The 20,929-nt window shown below is 39.3% G+C and overlaps 1 protein-coding gene across 6 annotated transcripts; it reads left to right on the forward strand.

Moving 5' to 3' along the window:
* The first annotated feature begins 231 nt into the window (after window positions 1–231).
* On the forward strand, window positions 232–20,925 carry LOC110544551 (UDP-N-acetylglucosamine transferase subunit ALG13 homolog). Of its 6 annotated transcripts, none has more exons than XM_060375343.1 (6): window positions 232–373; window positions 1,675–1,766; window positions 2,031–2,161; window positions 2,354–2,516; window positions 5,042–5,180; window positions 8,135–8,267. In XM_060375343.1, exons 5-6 carry the CDS (start codon window positions 5,110–5,112, stop codon window positions 8,247–8,249), a joined length of 186 nt encoding a protein of 61 aa, XP_060231326.1. In that variant the 5' UTR covers window positions 232–373; window positions 1,675–1,766; window positions 2,031–2,161; window positions 2,354–2,516; window positions 5,042–5,109; the 3' UTR covers window positions 8,250–8,267. The 6 variants fall into 6 exon arrangements, with proteins under 6 accessions (XP_060231326.1, XP_060231327.1, XP_060231324.1 ...); XM_060375344.1 differs by having other exon boundaries at window positions 2,458–2,516; XM_060375342.1 differs by lacking the exon at window positions 1,675–1,766 and having other exon boundaries at window positions 246–373.
* Window positions 20,926–20,929: the final 4 nt, after the last annotated feature.

The following is a 20,929-nucleotide window of genomic DNA, read 5'->3' on the forward strand; positions in this document are numbered from 1 at the left end:
GCTAGCAGGGTTTTCCTTCCCTCCCAAAGTCGGTCACTCTACCTGGCCCCTCCCGGACTTCCGCCTCCCGCCTCCTCCCGCCTCCACCCGTCTCCTCCTTCGTCCTCCCGCCTGCCCCACTGCAACCTCCTTCCGCCTCCTCTCTCCTGCCCCCTCCCACCTCCTCCCGCCTGGCCCCCTCGCGCCTCCTCCTGCCAGCCTCCCTCCCGCCTCCTCCCTCCTCCCCTGTGGCTCCCACGTGACCCAACGACATCACTTCCGCTCGAGCGATTCCGAATCTGGAACCCGCGCGATGAAGAACGCGTTTGTGACCGTCGGGACCACCAGTTTCGACGAGCTGGTCGCCCGTGTAGCTGCCCGCGACAGCGTTGAGGTGAGTCGGGGCCGGGAGGGCGGAGGGCGGCCCCGCCTGCCACTGCGGCTCTGTCGGCCTCTCCCCCGCGCCGCGGGCCGTAGGGCAGCAGGGCAGTGGCTGCTCCTCCGGGACCGCGGCTCCACCGCCCCCGCCTCCTTGGCCCCTTGCCTCCCCTCCCTCCCTCCGGGGCCACAGCCTCCCTCCACCCACTACCTCCGTTGTCAACCCCCCACCGCCCTCGACCCCGGTCTCCTCCCGCCCCTCCGTTGCCGCGGTCCGGCCTTCCGTTACTGTGGGGTCCCCATGGTTTCCACGTCTGGCCCCCCGACCCCGAAGCCCTGTCTGGGCCCCTGGGTGCACGAACCCGGCCCTCCCCTCCCCTCCGGCCGCCGACAGGTGGCCTTGAGGCGCTGGGGTCTGCCGCACCTGGCCCCAGGCTCTGCGGCCCCCGCCCCCTAGGTCCACCACGGTATTCCCCTCAGAGGTTCAGGCGGCGGTTTCCACCCTGAATCCCCCCGGTCCCAGCCCGTAACATTTTTCCCCGCAGCGGCTAGGTCCGCGACCCCCATCATTATCCCCGGCCCGTAAGGGTTTTCCTCTTAGCAACTCGGTCCGCGGCCCCCATTCCCATCCCTGGCCCGTAACGGTTTTCCTCTTAGCAACCCGGTCCGCGACCCCCATCCCCATCCCCGGCCCTTAACGGTTTTCCTCTTAGCAACCCGGTCCGCGACCCCCATTCCCATCCCCGGCCCTTAACGGTTTTCCTCTTAGCAACCCGGTCCGTGACCCCCATCCCCATCCCCGGCCCTTAAGGGTTTTCCTCTTAGCAACCCGGTCCGCGACCCCTATTCCCATCCCCGGTCCGCGACCCCTATTCCCATCCCCGGCCCGTAACGGTTTTCCTCTTAGCAACCCGGTCCGCGACCCCCATCCTCATCCCCGGCCCGTAACGGTTTTCCTCTTAGCAACCCGGTCCGCGACCCCCATTCCCATCCGCGGCCCGTAACGGTTTTCCTCTTAGCAACCCGGTCCGTGACCCCCATCCCCATCCCCATCCCCGGCCCTTAAGGGTTTTCCTCTTAGCAACCCGGTCCGCGACCCCCATCCCCATCCCCGGCCCGTAATGGTTTTCCTCTTAGCAACCCGGTCCGCGACCCCTATCCCCATCCCCATCCCCATCCCCGGCCCTTAAGGATTTTCCTCTTAGCAACCCGGTCCGCGACCCCCATCCCCAGCCCTTAACGGTTTTCCTCTTAGCAACCCGGTCCGTGACCCCCATCCCATCCCGAGCCCGTAACGGTCTTCCGGTCTTCCCGCAGCGGCTCGGTCCAAGACCCCCCCACCTCCGGTCCTTAATGGTTGTTGCCACAGCGTCATAGCCCGCGACCCCCGCCGCCTTGAGCCAGACACGGTGGGCTTCCTACCCCACCCCTGCCAGCAGCCGCGAGCCCGCCCTCCCAGGTCCCGCCCTCCCAGGACAGTACCAGTCCCCTTCCTCCCAGGACAGTACCAGTCCCCTCCCCCCCGCCCAAGACCCCCAGCTGTTCAGGCCAAGAGTATTTCCCCCAGCGCCCAGGTCAGCGGCTCCCTCCCCTAGGGCGAGCGATGGTTGCCCCGCGCAGCTGCAGCTCCCTGGCTCGTGACACGTCCTTCCTCCTCCTCCCCCCGGTAACAGGTGGTCTCTGTCCGCCAGCCCACCTGAACTACTTTAGCAGGTCAAGAGGGGCTTGGCTACTGCTTTGAGCCGTCCCGGCTCAGTCTGTGCCTTCCCTTGGTGCCCGCCTATTTTTGGACTCCCTGTTCCAGGTATGTTGGTTGATTTGTGCTCTCTAAGCTTGCCAGGTCCTGAGGTTCGGAGGCGGTGCTTTGGGCAGAGGGTTTGGTTTGGAAAACTGACTACTCCCCTGCAGGTGGAGCTCAGAGAGCACCTGCTTTGGAGCAGCAGTTTGGAGGTGGTAACTGCTGGTCTCGAACGCTTTTTCTTATTTCCTGTTTTAGATTCTCCAGAGTCTTGGTTACAACCGGCTTGTCCTTCAAATTGGTAGAGGCACAGTGGTCCCTGAACCATTCAGTACTGAGTCATTCACTCTGGATGTTTACAGGTATAAGGATTCTTTGCAAGAAGACCTTCAGCAAGCAGATCTTGTCATCAGCCACGCAGGTAAAGGGTCTGAGATCTTGGGGTTCTGTCTTTGATAAGAAACCATAGACACTTAATTCACAAGGGCTAGAGATCTAATCAGTTTTTTGGGTACATGCCTAGCATTTGAAAAGCCCAAGGGCCAATCTTTAAGACCACAATAAAGGAAGCCAAGTTCCATGGCTCACACCTGTAATTACAGCACTTAGAAGGGAAGGCCAGCCTGGGCTACCTAATTCCCTGGCTCAAAAATCTTTAAGTTAGATACACTGTATAATTTCCTCACAGCCCTGTTTTAATGTAATTATTTGGGAACTTTAATAGAGAAAAGGATATTTCCTGGTAGGGAGCTATGAATTTATTTTGGTTCAGTTTTATAGTAAGAAGCTCTAAACGGTGAAAAGGAAAGATAATGTGTGCAATGATCATAATAAATTGTGAATCTGAAGTTAGTATTTGGGCTTAGATCCGAAGACCATGAAGCCTTTTCAGCTGTAGGATTGGCATTGTAGAAATTGACATTTAAAGATTGTCTTGTCATTTTATGTCAATGACTGCTGCTGCTCCCCCTTCTAGGGAACTCCCAATGGAGACTGAGCTGCCTATGGCTATATCTGAGCAGTGGGTCTAGGTCCTCTCCATGCATGGTTCTTGGTTGGTGCATCAGTGGCTGCAGGCTCCCCTTGGCCCAGGGTATTGGTCTCTTTGTGGAGATCCTGTCCCCTTCTGGCTCTTCTACCCTCAACACCCTCCTGCACTCTGATCAGCCCCCACCCTGGCCTGGAGGCCTTACTAGGCCACAGAGAAAAAGAATCCAGACAGTCCTGATGAGATCTGATAGGCTAGGGTCAGATAGAGGGGAGAAGGACCTCCCCTCTCAGTGGACTAGGGGAGGGGCATAGGGGGGAAAGAGGGAAGGAGGGGGGGCTGGGAGGAGATGGGGGAGGGGGCTATAGCCAGGATACAAAGTGAATAAATTTGCAATAAATAATAATAAAAATAATAAAGAAAAAATAAATTGGAAAAAAAAGATTGTCTGTTTAATATTTCTTTTGAATGTGTGTGAAATTAATATGGTAAAAATTTTCTTTATGTAGCCTATAGTAATAAAATTAGAATTTTTTGTTTATAAATTGTATATTCAGAGGCATAAGCTTATATACTTAGGAAGTATCTTATGTTTTAAGTATGTATATTACACTTACACTTTTAGTAGTTTGTAGCTTTCAGAGAATCAGCCTGATGGAGTTCCTGAGATATACATTTTAATTATGTATATTTGCACAGTCACAGCTATCTTGGGAATGGTACTTCAGGGGTAAACACATAAGCACTGTTTTCCTGTATTAGTACCTGTCCCTATTAAAGGCTAGCCTTTAAAATTTTCAAAAAAAAATAGTGTGTTTATTTGTTCTCTCCCTCCTTCCTTTCCCTCCCTCTACCCCACCCTCGTTTGTGTGTGTACATGTATGCATGTGTTTGTGTCTTTTTGTTTGTTTCTTTAGGACAGGGTTTCTCTGTGTAACCTTGGCTGACCTGGAACTCACAGAGATCTGCCTGCCTCTGCCTCTCGGAATGCTAGGATTACAGGTGTTGGTCACCTCTTCTTTTTTCTGTTTTTTTTTTTTTTTTTTTTTTTTTTTTTTTTTTTTTGAGACAGGGTTTCTCTGTGTAGTCTTGGCTGCCCTGGACTACCTTTGTAGACCAGGCTGGCCACCAACTCATAGGAATTTGCCTGCCTCTGCCTCCTTAGTGCTAGAATTAAAGGCGTGTGCTGCCACACCACTAAGATATAATTGTTAATTGTGTATATTTTTATACTCTGGAGCTGGAGTTGTAGGCACTTGTAGTCAAACTTAGTTACTCTGCAAGAGAGTAGTACATGCTCTTGAATTCGGAGCAATCTTTAAGTCTTCCACATTATTTTTTGAAACACAGTCTCCCTGAACCTGGAGTTAGGCCATTTAGCTCACTTGACATGCTAATGTGCACCAGGGATTTGCCTGTCTCCTTCTTCCCCGAATTGGTGTTACAGATTGAATTCAGCTTTTAACTAAACCAGAGTTTAACCTCTGGTCTTAATGCTTGCAGGCCAGAAGCCTGCCTTTTCTGTTTGTGCTTGAATAGGAGTGAAGTATAGTTCCTTAGTATCAGCTAGGGATTTGGTAATCTCAGGACTCTGGAGGTTGAAACAGGATGGTGAGGTCAAATGTCAGCTTGGGCTATGTAGCAACTTTTAGGTAAGATTGGGCTGCAGAGTGAGACCGTCTCTCCCCCTCTCCCCAATCCTGTTTGTGAGAAAAAAAATAACTGGTATGGTTTTCTCACTTTTGTTACTGATATAGAGTCTGCCTGTGTAACCCATGATCCTCCCGCTTCAGTCTCCCACATCCTATGATTTGGGCATGTGCCATTAAACCTGACCTACATTTGTCAATTTGTTTTACATGGTTTTATGTACTAAAATTTTCAATTTTAGAATTAAAACTATAATGATAGAGTATCATAACTTTAAAAAATTGAATCAATAGCTTTTGTTTTTGTAGGTGCAGGAAGCTGTTTGGAGAGTCTCGAAAAAGGCAAGCCACTTGTGGTAGTTGTAAATGAAAAATTAATGAACAATCATCAGTTTGAATTGGCAAAGCAGTTGCACAAAGAAGGACATCTCTTCTATTGTACCTGCAGGTATATTACAGACTGATCAATTGATCTCTTCCCTTAAATTTCTCCCCTGCAGTTACTATCCACTTGCCTGACTTTGATTTTTACCTTTTTTCTATTCATCAACTTTGATTTTTCTCTACTGTAACCTTTCATTTGTCTGTAGCTTTGACTCTGTTCTGTCTTTTCCCGAGTTAATTGCTAACTGTTAATATATGAATTTCAATGTATGAATATGCATACAAGAGTGCAGGTTTCCAAGTACCTTAGTTTTGTAGTTTACTACTCAGGTTTTTAGTGTTCAAAGAAGGTGTATGCTTATATTAATTAAGGAAAAATTAATTGAGTTATTTTGATAATTAGTTGTCAGTTTGATATTTATCCACTGGAAGCCCTAAATTAATTATATTCATGTACATGTTCTCTTCTATCTAATATAAAAAGTGGGTACTGTCTTAAGTGCTTGGATTATAGTCAAAGCATTGCATATATATTATATTGCTAGAATTTCACATGGTGAATTATGATACAAATAAAGCGACAGCCCAATGTCATTGTTAGGATAAAGAAGAATTAGGTACACTGTAGGAGAGGCTTGATAAAGGACCTAATGTTTGAGATGAGTCCTGAATTAGAAGGAAGAACCAGTTATATGAAGTTTAGAGGAAACAAAAGTTTGAGATTATGAAAGCCTTAACTTAGTAATGAATTTAGAGTTTGTAATGCTTGAGGAACAGAGAAGGTTCATATGGTAGGAGCATAGTGACCAGGGAAGAGTGAGTATGAAGCCTGGGAGGGCATAGCTCATATAAGACTTCTAATTTTATTTTATGTTTAATGAGAAGCCACTGAAGCACTTTAAGTAAAGGGATCTTTGGTAAGGATTATCGTTTTCTTAGAAGTGGATTAGTATTCAATAGGAACTGATCAGCAGCGCAATAGAAGCTTGAAGAAAAATGCTGTTTTTCTGTTAGTTCTTCTTTGGGACACTAGAAGCTTGCCAAAGGGCCAGGTCAGTAATTCCCAGTTGTTTGATTTTAAAAATTTACTAATTTAGTATTTTTAAAAAGTAAATAACCTCATAGAGAAATTAATTGTATATCTATATCTGTCTCTATATTAAAGTTAGAATATTATAAGTGTTTCTTTGGAGTTTTTTCTGTTTCATACATATGCTTGGTATATACTTGAGCATTCACTAAAGATGGAGCACTTGTTATATGCCATGCTTTTTTAGACATTTGGTATATACATACATGTCAGTAAACAAAGCTTGCTATTCTCAGTGGGAGAAGACAGACTGAGTCAATGTCTATCTCAGCAGTAAAATTAATGGTGAGCTCATCTCTATAATGATGGAGGGGAGGGAATGTAGTCTTCGTACAGAAGAAAAGCTAGGAATGGATCATAATTGGAGTATCTGTCTTCAACTGATACTGTTAAAAGTTCATAGCACCACTTGATAACAGAAACACATCTTAACGACATATGCAAATTAATATTTCTATGAGTTACTGAAAAGTATTTTCATTCAATATATGTCACATATGCAAATTAATATTTCTATGAGTTACTGAAAAGTATTTTCATTCAATATATGTCAACTTTTATTTATTTATTTTTTAGAGATGGTCTCTATGTAGCCCAGGCTAACTTTGATCTCCTGATTCTTACCTTTCAACCCCTAAATTTTTGAGATTAGAGATAGGTATGGATGACTATGCCCAGCTAGTTAGCTCTGACATTTTTTTAATTGTTCTTAGTAATATTATTAAAGAGAAAACATTGCTTCTTTTTAAAACATCCTTACTTTTTTTTCTGCAGGATAAAATAACCTGTGTGTCTCCTTTTTGAAAACAAACAAACAAAAAGCATTGCTTATATTTTAGTGTAGATAAGTCATTTTTCCCAAACCTATGTTGTACGGTGCTTTGTCTCTTCTAATTTAATTGACTTGATTAATTAAGTTTCTGAAGTAACAGTTACATGTTTAGAACCATATTTCCAATATGCATGGGTGACCACATACTGATTAATTAGTGAAGAATTCATGATAGTTTTCAGTAAAAAAGTTTTCTCATGGGGCTGGAGACATGGCTCAGCTGTTAAGAGCTCTACCTGCTCTTCCAAAGGACCTTTGTTCAGTTCCCTGCACTCACATGGCAGTTCACAACTGTGTAATTACAACTCTAGGGAATCTAACACCCTCACATACACAAACATGCAGGTATAACACCAGTGTACATAAATAAAAACAAAATAAAATTTAAAGATTTTTTCACAATCTGCACGAATGATGTAGTGTAGTTATCCTAGCTGTCTTCTCTGATACTTACTGCTTTTGTTTGTTAATTTATTCTGTTTTTATAAATTTTGTTTTATTTGTGTGGTCCCAGAAAGTATTACAAAGCATTATAAACACATTTTCCTTGAATTTATGTTTCTGAAACACTTCATTTGACTCAGATAAAAATGTCTATTGAAGCCAGGCTCAGTGGCGCACACCTGTCTGTAATCCCAGCACTTGAGGAGGCAGAGGCAGGCGGATCTCTGTGAGTTGGAAGCCAGCCTGGTCTACAGAGTGAGTCCAGGACAGCCAGGGCTACACAGAGAAACCCTGTCTCAAAAGAGCAAACCAAAACAAACAATTTAAGAGATGGGTGTAGCCGTGCATGTGTGTAATCCTAGTACCCCGGGAGGCAGAGTCAGGTGGATCTCTGAGTTCGAGGCAAGCCTGGTCTACAAAGCGAGTCCAGGACAGCCAAGATTACACAGAGAAATCCTGTCTTGAGGAAAAAAAAAGTCAGTTCAGTTTATCTTTATGTTACTCTTTGTATTGGAAAAAATAGTATTGGTATGTATTGTCCCCATAATAAAAAATATATAAAACTTAACAGTTCTTTCATCAAATGGGCAACAGGCAGATAAGTTACAGAATTTCTCTCATATTACCTGATATTTTTCTTCTTTTGTTTTAGCACGCTTCCTGGGCTGTTACAGTCAATGGATTTATCAACACTGAAATGTTATCCTCCTGGCCAGCCAGAAAAATTTTCTGCATTTTTGGATAAAGTTGTTGGATTACAAAAATAAACTCAAAACTTTAAAATACCCATAAATCCAGTTCATGGAATATGATTAAGTAAAAATAAATTTATAATATGTATTTGTAGAACAATATAAATTATTATATTTACTACAAAAACATTATTATAAGGAATTTTGTGGCATAAATATTGCAGTGTGGTCCCAATCCTAATTTTAGTAAATTTATGAGGCTGCCCTAACTTTGAATATGTAGTGAGTCCTTAACTTTGAAAACATAGCCTTCACATTTTTGTCCTAAAATCTCAAATGGATATTTTATTGTTAAGAAAGAAAAACATAAAAGCAGCAGGCCAGGCAATGGTGGTACATACCTGTAATCTCAGCACTTGGGAGGCAGAGAGGCTGGTGTAGCTCAGTGAGTTTGAAGTAAGCCTGGTCTATATAGTTTAGGACAGCCAGGGCTACACACAGACTTCCTGTCTCCCAAACCCAAAACAAAAACACAAAACCAAAAATATTCAAAAAATTTAATAAGAATCATAGATGTTCTTTTGAATAATAATAAAAAAATGCTAACAATGTAACATTTTGGTGAGAAAATCATCTGTAGGTTTATAAACTAAAATGTGATTACTTTGTGGAAACTAATAGTTAATCTGAAAAAAAAATTAAAGTAATTGATCTACTGTACATGGAGTACCACTTTTATCTTGAATAATAAAGTAGATATGTTCACCTTTGAACTTTTCTGATCCTTCAAGTGCTGGGATTACAGGCACATCATTTCTGGTAGTGTTTGTTCCTCTAAAACAGAAGGGTTGTGGAGATGACTCAGTGGGTTTGCATTTTCAGAATGAACATATCAGGCATGGTAGTGTTTATTTAGAATCCCTGTTCCTATGATGAGATGGTAGATGTAGAGAGAATTTCTGGAAAACACTGGGCTAGGCAGTGTGGTGGTCATAACATTGAATGGCAAAAAGAGCCCCTGTATCAAACAAGGTGAAAAGTAAGGGTTAAGCCTGGGGTTTTCATCTATCTCTACCAGCTCATCATGGTATTCATGCCTACATTTACACAAAGACATACACATGTGTAAGTAGAATGTGATCATCTTATTAATGCCCTAAAAAATAGTAAGTCCAAAAAATACAACAGTATGACTTGGCTGTTAATTTTTTTTCACTTTTAACTTTGTGAATCCTACTCCCTCTGGCCTTTGGGGACACCAGGAATGTGTATGGTCCACAGACATACAGAAAAAAAACACTCATCTATACATAAAATTTATACCCTCCATAGTGATGAAATGTGTAACAGTTTGACTATTATACTTTTGCTAATGTGTGAAGTGATCTGATGTGTACAATTACTTAAATATGTTTTTTTTTTAAGTGACAATGCATTATGAAAGTTATGAGTGTGGTCTTAGAACTCTTTTAGGTTGTTTAGAGAGAGGGCTTCTCTTTGTAGCCTTGACTGTCTTGGAACTTGGCTTTGTAGACCAGATTGCCATCAAACGAAGAGATCTGCCTGCATCTTCCTCCCCATTGCTAGGATTAAAGGGGTGTGTGTCTCAGAACTTTTAAGATATTTTTAAGCATAATAGTTCTTTGATAGTAAGTTTAGATACAGTTTACTGATAAAGATAGACACTTCAGAGCTGAGCATGATGGTGAATAGCTGTAATCCCAGCATTTAGGAGAAGTCAGCTGGCCTATAATAGCAAGTTTCAGGTTATCCTGAGTTACCTAGTAAGAAAAAATGAAATCAGTCAATAGGTATGATAGAGACTGCAGGTGTACCTTGTTCCAAACATTTTACTTGGGCCGTAGTCACATATTCTAGATTTATTTTCCTGGTTGTCATTTTTTGCGCTAATGTTAAAGTTTTACTTGTATTAAAAGTAGGTTACTAAAAAATACTCTGTACTCAGAGGAAGCCATTTTGGGCTAAAATTTTTGGTGAGAATAACATAAGTGTGAATAATCCACATCTCCATAGTTGAGAGTTAATAGCAGTCATACCTTTTTTGTATATAGTTATCAACTTTTATGTATGTGCCTGTTCTATGCCTGAAGTCGGAGGATAAACTCAGGGTTTATCCTTACATACCATCCACCTCTAGGATGGTCTCTCACTGGCTAGGAGTTCATTAACTAGGCTAGTGTGGCTAGTGAACCCCAAGTGATCCCTTATTTCCATTCCTCAATTTTGAGTTTATTATTACCTTGTATCAATTATCTATAAAATGTTTATGTGCTCACATCCTTATTCTGGCAAGGCAAACTACTAAGTCACATTCCCAGTGTTTTCATTAGCTCTACACTATATTTTAGAAATGTTATTTATTCACATCTAGAGACAGAATCTTAATGTTTAATGGGTACTTGAAAAGAAGCACATTTCTCACTTGAGACAAATTGTGATGCAAAGTTTATGTTGGTCACTTAGGCCTTTTTTGTGATACAGTTTCTCTGTGTAACAACGGCCCTCCCTTTCCTGGAACTGATGCTGGCATTGAACTCAGCCTGGTGCACCAGGCCGGCATTGAACTCAGAAATCCACCTGCCTCTGCCTCCCAAGTTCTGGGAATAAAGGCGTGTGCCAGGCAAATTCTGTACTTTCTCAACTGAGGAAAGATCCCAGAGGTGACAATTTGCTTAAGAATGTAGCTTTTTGCCAGAAGTATCATTAGAAACTGTTTGGTTGAGTCCTGTAGTTTTCCTTATGTTAACATAATTGTTGTAAACTTTAAGTTCTGTTTTTTTTTGTTTTGTTTTGTTTTTTCGGTTTCCCCACTTAGTTAAAGTAACCCAGGGAATTTTTTAATATGTATATATTTATATATAATATTAAGTTTTGATGTTTTTCAGCAGTAGTTTCACACCTGGATTTTCCTTGGTGAATGATAACTCTGCTTAGAACTCAAACTTGTGATTTGAGATCGGAAGTCTATAAAAATGCTCTGAGCAGGATCAATCATAGAGGGCTGTCTTAATTGACTTAATTCACTTTAAGACAATTATATAGACTTAGAGATGGAAGAGAGTACACATCCATTTTGAGAGTAGTATGGATGTGTAAACAGGCTAAAAAAATTTTGTAACTTTTTTCAGTTTTTTGAAATTGTTATTTTTTAATATTAATTATAGTTTATTCACTTTGTATCCCAGCTGTAGCCCACTCCTTCATTTCCTTCCAACCCCACACTCTCTTCTTCTCCTCCCATGCCCTTTCCCAAATCCACTGTTAGGGGAGGCCGTACTCCCCTTCTATCTGACCCTAGCCTATCAGGTCTCATCAGGACTGGCTACATTGTCTTCCTCTTTTTAAAAAAGATTGATTACTTATACAGTATTCTGCCTGCATGCCAGAAGAGGGCACCGGATGTCATTGTTAATGGTTGTGAGCCACCATGTGGTTGCTGGGAATTGAACTCAGGAGTACCCTTAACCTCAGAGCTGTTTCTCCAGTCCATAACTGCTTCTCACAAAAAAACAATCTCATCAGAAATATTTCTGGCCAGTTGCGGTGGTGCACGCCTGTAATCCCAGCAGAGGCAGGTGGATCTCTGTGAGTTCAAGGCCAGCCTAGTCTACAGAGAGAGTCCAGGACAGAGAATGCTACATAGAGAAACCATGTCTTGAAAAAAACAAACACCCCCCCCCCCCAAATACAGCTTAGTAAAGTTTAGTTTAAAGTTACAGGGTAAGAGAAATAGTGTTTAATATTTATTTGATTAGTGGTATTTATATTTTTTAGGAGTAAGGAGACAAAAAAAAAAAAAAGCTGAACATGGTGGCACACACCTGTTATCCTAGCTTTCAGGAAGGCAGAGGCAGGTAGAGTGCCATGAGTTCAAAGTCAGCTTGGTCTTCAATGGGAGTCTAGGATAGCAAAGGCTCCACAATGAAACCCTGTCTCAAAAAACAACAAAAAAAAAAAAGAAAAAAATATTGACTGCTGGGGAAAATTGACAGATTCAGAGGTGACATGAGTAATTTTAGGAAATGTATAGTGTTTGAGTATATGAGAGGTAATACTATGAGAAGAACTTGGGAATTAGGTACTTTAGATTCGATGCTTATAATTGGGAAAGAATGAGCTGGAATGGTTATCAAGTATTGCAAGTCTAAGCAGTAAACTTGTTGCAAGATTCTGGGACATAACAAAAGTAGATCTGGTTACTTAAGTGTTAAATGGCACAAAGGACAATATAAAAGGTTAAGACTAAAGTCAGGAATGACTAAAAGTACTGTAGGCATTTTCCTTTGACCCTTAGTGTGGAATCAGCACTCAGTCCTATGTTGATCATGTAAGGATTTGCAGAGATAACTGTAAGTCTGGTAAAGGAGGTTTACCAGACTTGGGCAGATTACTTGAAATTCGCATTTGGAAAAAAATTGGAATGGTAATGCTGAAAACTATGTTGTGTCCAATTTCGTGCTGTACAAAATGACTTTTTCTGGGAAGAATAGGGAAGGGAAAACAGCAGTTTTGGTTAACGTTTACCAAGTGTTGATATATTGGTGCTTATTCAGTGTACTTTACATATGAATTTATTTAATCTCTACAGTGATCTTAGGAAATAGTTTTATTTTGTCCCATTTGGTAGATGAAGAAGTGGGTCTTTTATTTAAAGGTTCAGGCAAGGGGCAGTAATCTGGGAGTGGTAATTGGAGCACTACATTTTTAGTGTATGTCCGTCTTTTATTGGTATGACAAGACAATGTTTGAAGTTAGGTTACTCTCCCTAGAATTACACATTTATGTTAGCCATTGATACAGGGCATATTTGGGTTTTTACAGTGCTATCTTGAAGTATACTGTTATCACAGAATCTATGTGATGAAATTCTCCCAGTTGCTTTACCTGATTACAAATAAGTTATAGACTTGTTGTTTTCACCAAATATTTGTGTTTTGAAGTTATCTCCTGATACTCTTTTCTTCACATGTTTTTCTTGGTATTTTCATTATTGCCAAGTCCTTAACTACTGTATATCTTTTGACAGTTCACCAAGCATTTCTCCGGAGCCTTTAGTATTACTAACTAGTGTTGTGAATCTCAGAGATTATTCTGTATTTATTAAAATTTGGGGTTTGTCTTAAAATAACCTTTTAAAGAAGACTTAGTGATAACTTGTAGAACACATTGTTTTAGAATGGTGATTATTAAAGTGAGCTCTGTGGACTAGCAGCCTTAACATCATGTGTCATCTTGAGAACTCGTTGCAAATAATAAATACACATAGATCTACTAAATCAGAACCTAGTTAAGAGATACTCTTAAATAAAAGACACGTATTTGAGAACCACTTTTCTAGAGGTGTTCAACCTTTTTTGTTGTAGAAAAAAGGTTGTTGGAGTTTCAAATGCAATATAGTTCAAGGCTAGTATACATTTATATCTGAAAATTGCTTTCTATTACATGCAAATGAAGTCTAACATTGGCCCATAGGTCCTTTAAAAAATCCTATTTTACTAATTAATTCCCCCCACACACACACACCTCAAGACAGGGTTTGGCTGTGTAGCCTTAGCTGTACTGGACTTGCTTTGTAGACCAGGCTGACCTTGAACTCACAGTGATCCTCCTGCCTCTGCTTCCCTGAAAAGGCTTGTACCGCCTCTCTGCCAGGTTCCATTTTACTATTTCTGAGACTTATCTGTTGTGTTTATATGTAATTTTTATATCAGTTATGCAAACATCAAAAGTTTCAGTTCTAGTATTTTCTGTGTTTTATAAATAGTATAATCAAGTTCTAAGAACTTGAATACCATCTATAGGCTTACATGGAAAAACTGTAAAAATTAATACTTTTAATTACACATTATAATGTATACATTTATAGAGAGTATAGTGTCATATTTACATGCATGCAGTTTGGGATGATTAAATCCAGCTAAATCTTTCTTTTACCTGTTATTTCTGTGGTGAAATATGTGAAATGTATGGTGATAATTTGCAATACATAGTATTGACTGTGCTCATACTGATGTTTTCTGAATTTCAAACATGCCTCGTACCTGTCTAAAATTTGTACCAGTTTAATCAACTTTCTATTTCCTATAAACTATCCAGGGTACAAGCCCTGCTAACTCTTATTTACGTCTATGATTTCAACTTTTTAGATTACAGATATGTCATATACAGTATTGGACTCTCTGTGCCTACTCTTTCACTCACATTAATACGCAAGATTTGAAGATTTTTGTTCAAGTTACCAGAACTGATATGAATTCTACTTTTAAAAGACTGAATTATATTCCACTGTGTTACACTGTACTTTCTTATCTATTCATATACTGGTCATCATTTATATTGTGTTTCTATATCTCTGTGTGTGTATCATGCCTGCAAGGAAGGCATTCATTGTACTGCCTGTTTTATATCCAGCCCTAGATTTTGTTTGGTAAGTAACATTCATTGCTTACATATTATTTACCTTTACATTATATCTTATTTTCTTATGTGTCCTTTCAATTTGTTTCATAGGAGACATCGAACTACTTACATTGTATTCACATTTACATTACATTTTATTTCAAGTGTTTTGTTCTCCATGATTTCATCTCATTAGATTATTGCCATCTAGAAATTTATTTTTGGTTATCTATTTTTTTTTCTTGGCATAGTAATTTTTGCCCGAGTTTCTATCTCTATCTTTGTCTCTTTGTCTGACAGGGTCTCATGTATCCTAGGCTGACCTATAACTTGATTCCTCCCTGAAGATGACCTTGAACTTCTTGTTTTTATCACTTCTGTAAAGTGTTGGACATAAAAGGCATGTGCCACCACCATGCTCAGTTTATGTGGTATTAGAAAATGAACCCAGGGATTCGTTCATGCTATGAGCACCGTACTGATTGAGGTATATCCCCAGCTCTTCATTGTTGTTGTTTTTTTTTTTAATTTTTTTTTTTCTGTAAAGAAAAACATGGGCATTTAAATTTGTGACTTTGAGGGAGGGATATGAAGCCTGTTTTAACATGATAAAAGTTTTAGGATAATTTCTTTAGTTTTTAACTTGACTTCAGAAACTTTATCTTTTATTTTATTATTTTATTTACTTTTTCAAGAGAGGATTTCTCTGGGTACCACTGACTGTCCTGAACTCCCTTTGTAGAGCAGGCTGGCCCTAGTGCTGGGTCTCCCTAGTGCTGGGATAAAAGCAGTGTGCTGCCACCACCACCACCTGGCTCCAGAAGCCTTCTGATGAATAGTGCTAGTGATCTTTTCTCAGTGTTCTGCCTAATTACTTCTTAGTCTCAACTTTACTGTTGGTAACTGGTTATCTTGTGCTAGAATTTTTATTATGTCATCATCATTTTTCATCTCTTTTTGGGCATATTTTAATAGATATGGCCTCTCTATTGAGATCAAGTTTAAATTTAATTTTTTCTGCTTTTTCTAAATTTCAAAATGATTTAATTAGCATATTAAGAAATTGAGATAGTGTTCCATTGTATTCCATGCTGTCCTTGAACTCTTTATCTGTGTTCTTTTATCTTGGATTCCTAAATGCTGGGTTAGAGGTGGGAGCTACCTTGCACAGTTTGGCATTGTTTTCTTACACCGTATTTTAATTTCTGACAGATGCATACCATTTCCACTATCTCAGCCAAGAAACAATTTAATTACCATCATGCATCCCTTCTAGCCATCCCTTTGTAGTTAACATTTCCTTGCAATATTTTTGTTTGTTTGTTTTTTGAGATAGGATTTCTCTTTGTAGCCTTGGCTATACACCAGGCTGATCATGTCACAGAGATTCACCTGCCTCTGCCTCCCAAGTGCTGGAATTAAAGGCTTGAGCCACCAACCCGCCCTTCTCACCGCAATTCTTAATCTCTGTTAACAATTTACCTAAGTTAAAATTTGTCTGTTCCATATTTGTCTTTAAAATTATTTCTTTGAGGAGTGGTTGTTTTAGATACAGGGTCCTACTATGTAGTTTCTGGCTGTCCTGGTACTCACTCTGTAGACCAGGCTGGCCCAGAACTCAGATCTGCCTTAGTGCTGGGATAAAAGATGTATGCCTGGCTCATATTTGTCAAGTAAATGTGGTCATACAGTAGATAATAGTTGAATATGTATTCTTTGACTTAGCATGAGGCTTCTGAGGTTTATTGATGTTCTATATTTATCAACATTTTACTTTTTGTATTGCTGGCCATTCCTGTCTGGGTATATCAGTTCATAAATATATGCTGAGATTATTTCTAATTTTGAGGGAATGTGCCTATGGATAAAGCTACTGTCAACATTCATGAGTACATTTATGTGTGGACATTTCTCCCAAGTCAACACCTAGAAGTGGGATTACTAGGTCATATAGTAATTTTTGTGTTTAACAAAATAGGAAGCTGGTTAACTAGGTGACAGTGACATTTTATGTTTGTGCTAATAATATATTAGTTTTTCATTTTTCTCTTCACTTGGTATTCCTGGTTTAAGTAGATGTTTTTAAAAACTTAGTCATATTCTAAAATGTATTTATCAGCTTTCACTAAAAATAGAAAAAAATGGGCAAGATGTTTATCATAGTGGTAGAACATATGTCTAGCATGCTTAAGGTTTGATGTTGGGTTGGGGTAAACTACAAAACAAAACAAAATGGCTGAAAAACACATTAAAAGATTCTTAATACCATGGGACCCTGGGGAACTGCAAATCAACCCACAATGAAATTCTACATCCTAACTCTTAGAATTGCTTAAAGATAAAGTAGAACATAATTTGACTCTCCCTTCAATAACAGCATTACCCCATGATCCAGCACCAACAGAACTAAATATATATGTCTTTCCAAAAACTTACATATAAATGTTTGTAGTAGGATTCTTAATAGTATAAAGTGGAAGCAACCAAATTTTTATTAACTGGCAAAACAGATAAGTTGTGGCTTGAAATGGATTGAAATACCAACGTATGTGACAATGCAGTTGGATGTTGATTGAAAAACTTCCAGTCACACAGTACTATATAATGTAGGCTTACATTTATTTGAAACGTCCAGAATAGGTAAATCTATTGGGATTGGTGAGCTAGAATAGAGGTGGATATCCATAAAATAGAGGATTTCATTTTCAAGTGATCAAAGTGTCAAATTATGACGGATGCATAACTGAATATATGAAAAATAATTTTAATTCCCTTAAAGTGGATGTTAGAAATTAACCAGTTTTGGAGAGTATTATTTGGTAGCACTTGGGAGGCACAGGCAGGCAGATCTCTGTGTTCGAGGCCAGACTGGTCCCCAAAATGAGTTCCAGGAAAGTGAGAGCTACACACAGAAACCCTGTCTCAAAAAACCAAAGTATAATTAGGTAACTTTTAGTGAAACATCATTCTAAAGATATTGTGTTTATTTCTTTTCAAAGCCAGTTTCTACTGCAGCGCCAGGTAACTATCTGATTTAGAAATGTACATTTCCCACTTTGACATATTTATATTTCATATAAACGGAGTTCTGTATTTGGAATCACTGTTTGCCTCAGACATTTTTAGGGCTAGATTCTCCACACTCTGTTCACACTTGTTTATAACCATTCCAGTAGGTGTGTAATTGTCTCATTGTGATTTTAATTTGCATTTTTCTAATGCTAATTGTACTGAACATCTAACTACTTATTATGGCAGAAACTATAGCCCAGGCTGGCCTCAAACTCTGTTGAGAATAACTTGAACATCCTGATCGTCTTAAAGCCAGGGCTGGCATTCTGCCAAATTAAATACTATCAACTTAAAATTGATAGCTCCCCCTCCATTTACCATTAGAAAAACAGCCTAAAATATTTTTCCCATTTTAAAATTGGAGTGTTAATGATGACTTTATTTTTGTAGTAGAGATAGGCCTCAGACTCATTGTGTACCCTCAGGTGGTGTTGAACTTCTGTAATTTTGCCTCTACCACTCAAGAGTTGAGATTACTGGCTTATGCCACCATGCTAATTTATGTGGTGCTGAGGACTGAACTCAGGTTCTCTAGCAAGCTAGGCAATCACTGTATCAACTGAGCTACATCCAGTCTACTTTTCATAGTTAAATAATTTTTATTTTTTATATTAATTAGAGGTTATTTACTTCGTGTATTCCAGCTGTTGGCCCCTCCCTCATTCCCTCCCAATCCCACCCTCCCTCATCTCCTCTCTGCCCTTTCCAAGTCCACTGATAGGGGAGGTGGTCCTCCCTTTCCATCTGACCCTAGCTTATCAGATATCTTCAGGACTGATGATCAATCCTCACTTAGAATGACAAATGGGATGGACATTGGAAGTAGGTGAAATAGTTTTTAATATATATTTTCAGTACAGTTTTTTTGTTAGATATGTGATACACATGTATTTTTACTCTAATTTGTAACTTGTATTGTCACCCAGCTAACAATTTCATTTGCAGAGCAAAATTTATTTTATGAAAGTCTAATTTGCATGCTTTTTAACAACTTGGCCTAACCCAAGGTCTTGAATTATAGAAACATTTCTAAGAACTTTTAACTTGATTTCTAAATATTCTAGTTCAGAAGCTAAAATATACAATACAAAGGGCACAGGGATGGTTCCTTGCAGGTTTTCTCTTGCTGCTTTAACCACGCCCTCCTTGGGAGGCAGTTGGTACAAAGGTAAATACAGAAGCTTTTATTCAGCATTTAAGTATGAACTTCAGGTCTAGGGTTAATTTTTGCATTATGAATGGATACTTCTTTCACTATTTGATATGAATACTTTATTGTATCTATTGTATTACCTTTGTTCCTTTGTCAAAAATAAATTGATCTTTTTATATCTGTCATTTGTTTTCCAAATATGTACTTTTCTTTCTCTTCTGTTTTTTTTTTTCTTTCCCCATCTTTGTTTCTAGGTTTCTCTTTTATTCTGATTGTCTTCTTGGACCTATCCCTGCCAATTCTTTTCTTAAGTGGAAGTATATGAATAATATTTGTTGAAGTTTTATATCCATGCTTAAAGTTTGTTAGATGTAGAGAATTTGTTTTTTGTCTTTATTTGTAGAATATACCAAAATGAATCAACTTTTTAATTGTAACCCTTAATTAGTCATTCTTAGTTAATTAGTGACCACCAAACAGTATGGTTCAGAACTTTTAAAAAAGTTATCACTGCTGTATTGTTTCTTTAGAAAAGAAACAAGGTAATGTGAAATTGGTATGGTAAAGAAAGTCAAGCTTTTATTCCTCATCTACCAGAATTTTATTTCATTCATAAGTTACAAGTAATGATACATGTTTTGCCTTTAGACAGCAGTCATACAAGAACAACAATATTGTTAGCTGCTTTATATTGCAACATCTCTGAAGTCAAACATTTTCTTTAGAGTATGTTTTTATTTTTTGTAGTCAAACCCTTGTAGATAAGACTTTACATATTTAATTTAGTGTGTTACCACTGTACAGATGGAAAAATACAAGTTGAACATCGCTAGACACAGGAAAAGCAAGCTTTTGACTTATTTCTTCATTTATTTGTGGTGCTAGTATTGAATCTATTGTACCGGCTTTATCACTGAGCTGTATGTCTCTAAACTTCAACACCTTGAGGAAAAAGTGTATTTTGGCATTTAAATAAAAATAACATACTTGGTGCCAGAATGAAATAATAGAAATGGTGCCTTCCCCCATGAATCAGAGCACCTTTTTCCTGGCAAAGTACCCTAATAACATGTTACAACATAACATGTCTAGCATGTCAGTTATGTGTCATCGAATCTTTAGTGTATATTTTTGAAAGTTTAAGATATTTCATGCTACTTCAATTATTTCCACGTTTTTGAGATTTATTTCTGTTTTATATATATATATGCTTTTATATATATATATATATATATATATATATATATATATGCTTTTGTTGGTATGTGCACTGTGCATGCGGGTGCAGATGCTCATAGATATCAGAGGAATTACAGGTGGTTGTGATTCCCTTGATATTGGTACTGGGAACAGAACTTTAATCCTTTGCAGCATGTGCTATTAAATATATTTAAATATGTCTCCCTGTTTCTAGTAGTACTAGGCAGTAACTTGATATTCCTCAAGAATTACATTGGTAGGTTTATTTTTAGTGGTCCCAGTAGACAAATTTTTTTCTAGAATTAAATGAGTTGGCTTTATTCTCATACTTGAAATAGTCAAGCAGTTAGTTGCTTGGCAATCTTTACGTGCATCCTTAGTTCCAACAGATGGAGGTGCAGCCCCTTTTTTTTTGTCTTTTTAAAAAAGATGTTCTTAATACTAAAGCAAATTGGTTAACTAATCCTCCAGCACTACTTTCCTGAACCTCTGGAGGGCACCTGAAGGACAGAAACTATTTGGGATTTCAGGGAGTGAGCTCAAAGTTTATTGTGGAGTAGTCTGTTTTACTCACGTGAGTCTTATTGTAATCTCCTTCGAAGCCTCCTGAAGTAGAGTCCCTGAAGATTCCTAGAGTTGAGCTGCTTAGTCAGTTTATATACCTTGAGTTGATTTTGTAGTCCCACCTTTCTGTAACTATTTACCTTATTCCTCCCGTGTCTACTTAAGTTTCTTATTCTTTGGAGCATCTGCTCTTCATTTTTGTTTTTCCACAGGGTCCTGTCCTGTGCCAGTCAGCCTCTTGATTGTTCTTCCCGGAAGTGCCAAGATTCTGCAGCCCTGCTGCAACTGCCTTCTCCCTAGACCTTGAGCTGCTTCGGATACCTGCCTAAACAAGCTTCAGCAGTTG

The sequence above is a fragment of the Meriones unguiculatus genome, chromosome X (assembly GCF_030254825.1).
Source record: "Meriones unguiculatus strain TT.TT164.6M chromosome X, Bangor_MerUng_6.1, whole genome shotgun sequence".
NCBI lineage: Eukaryota > Metazoa > Chordata > Mammalia > Rodentia > Muridae > Meriones > Meriones unguiculatus.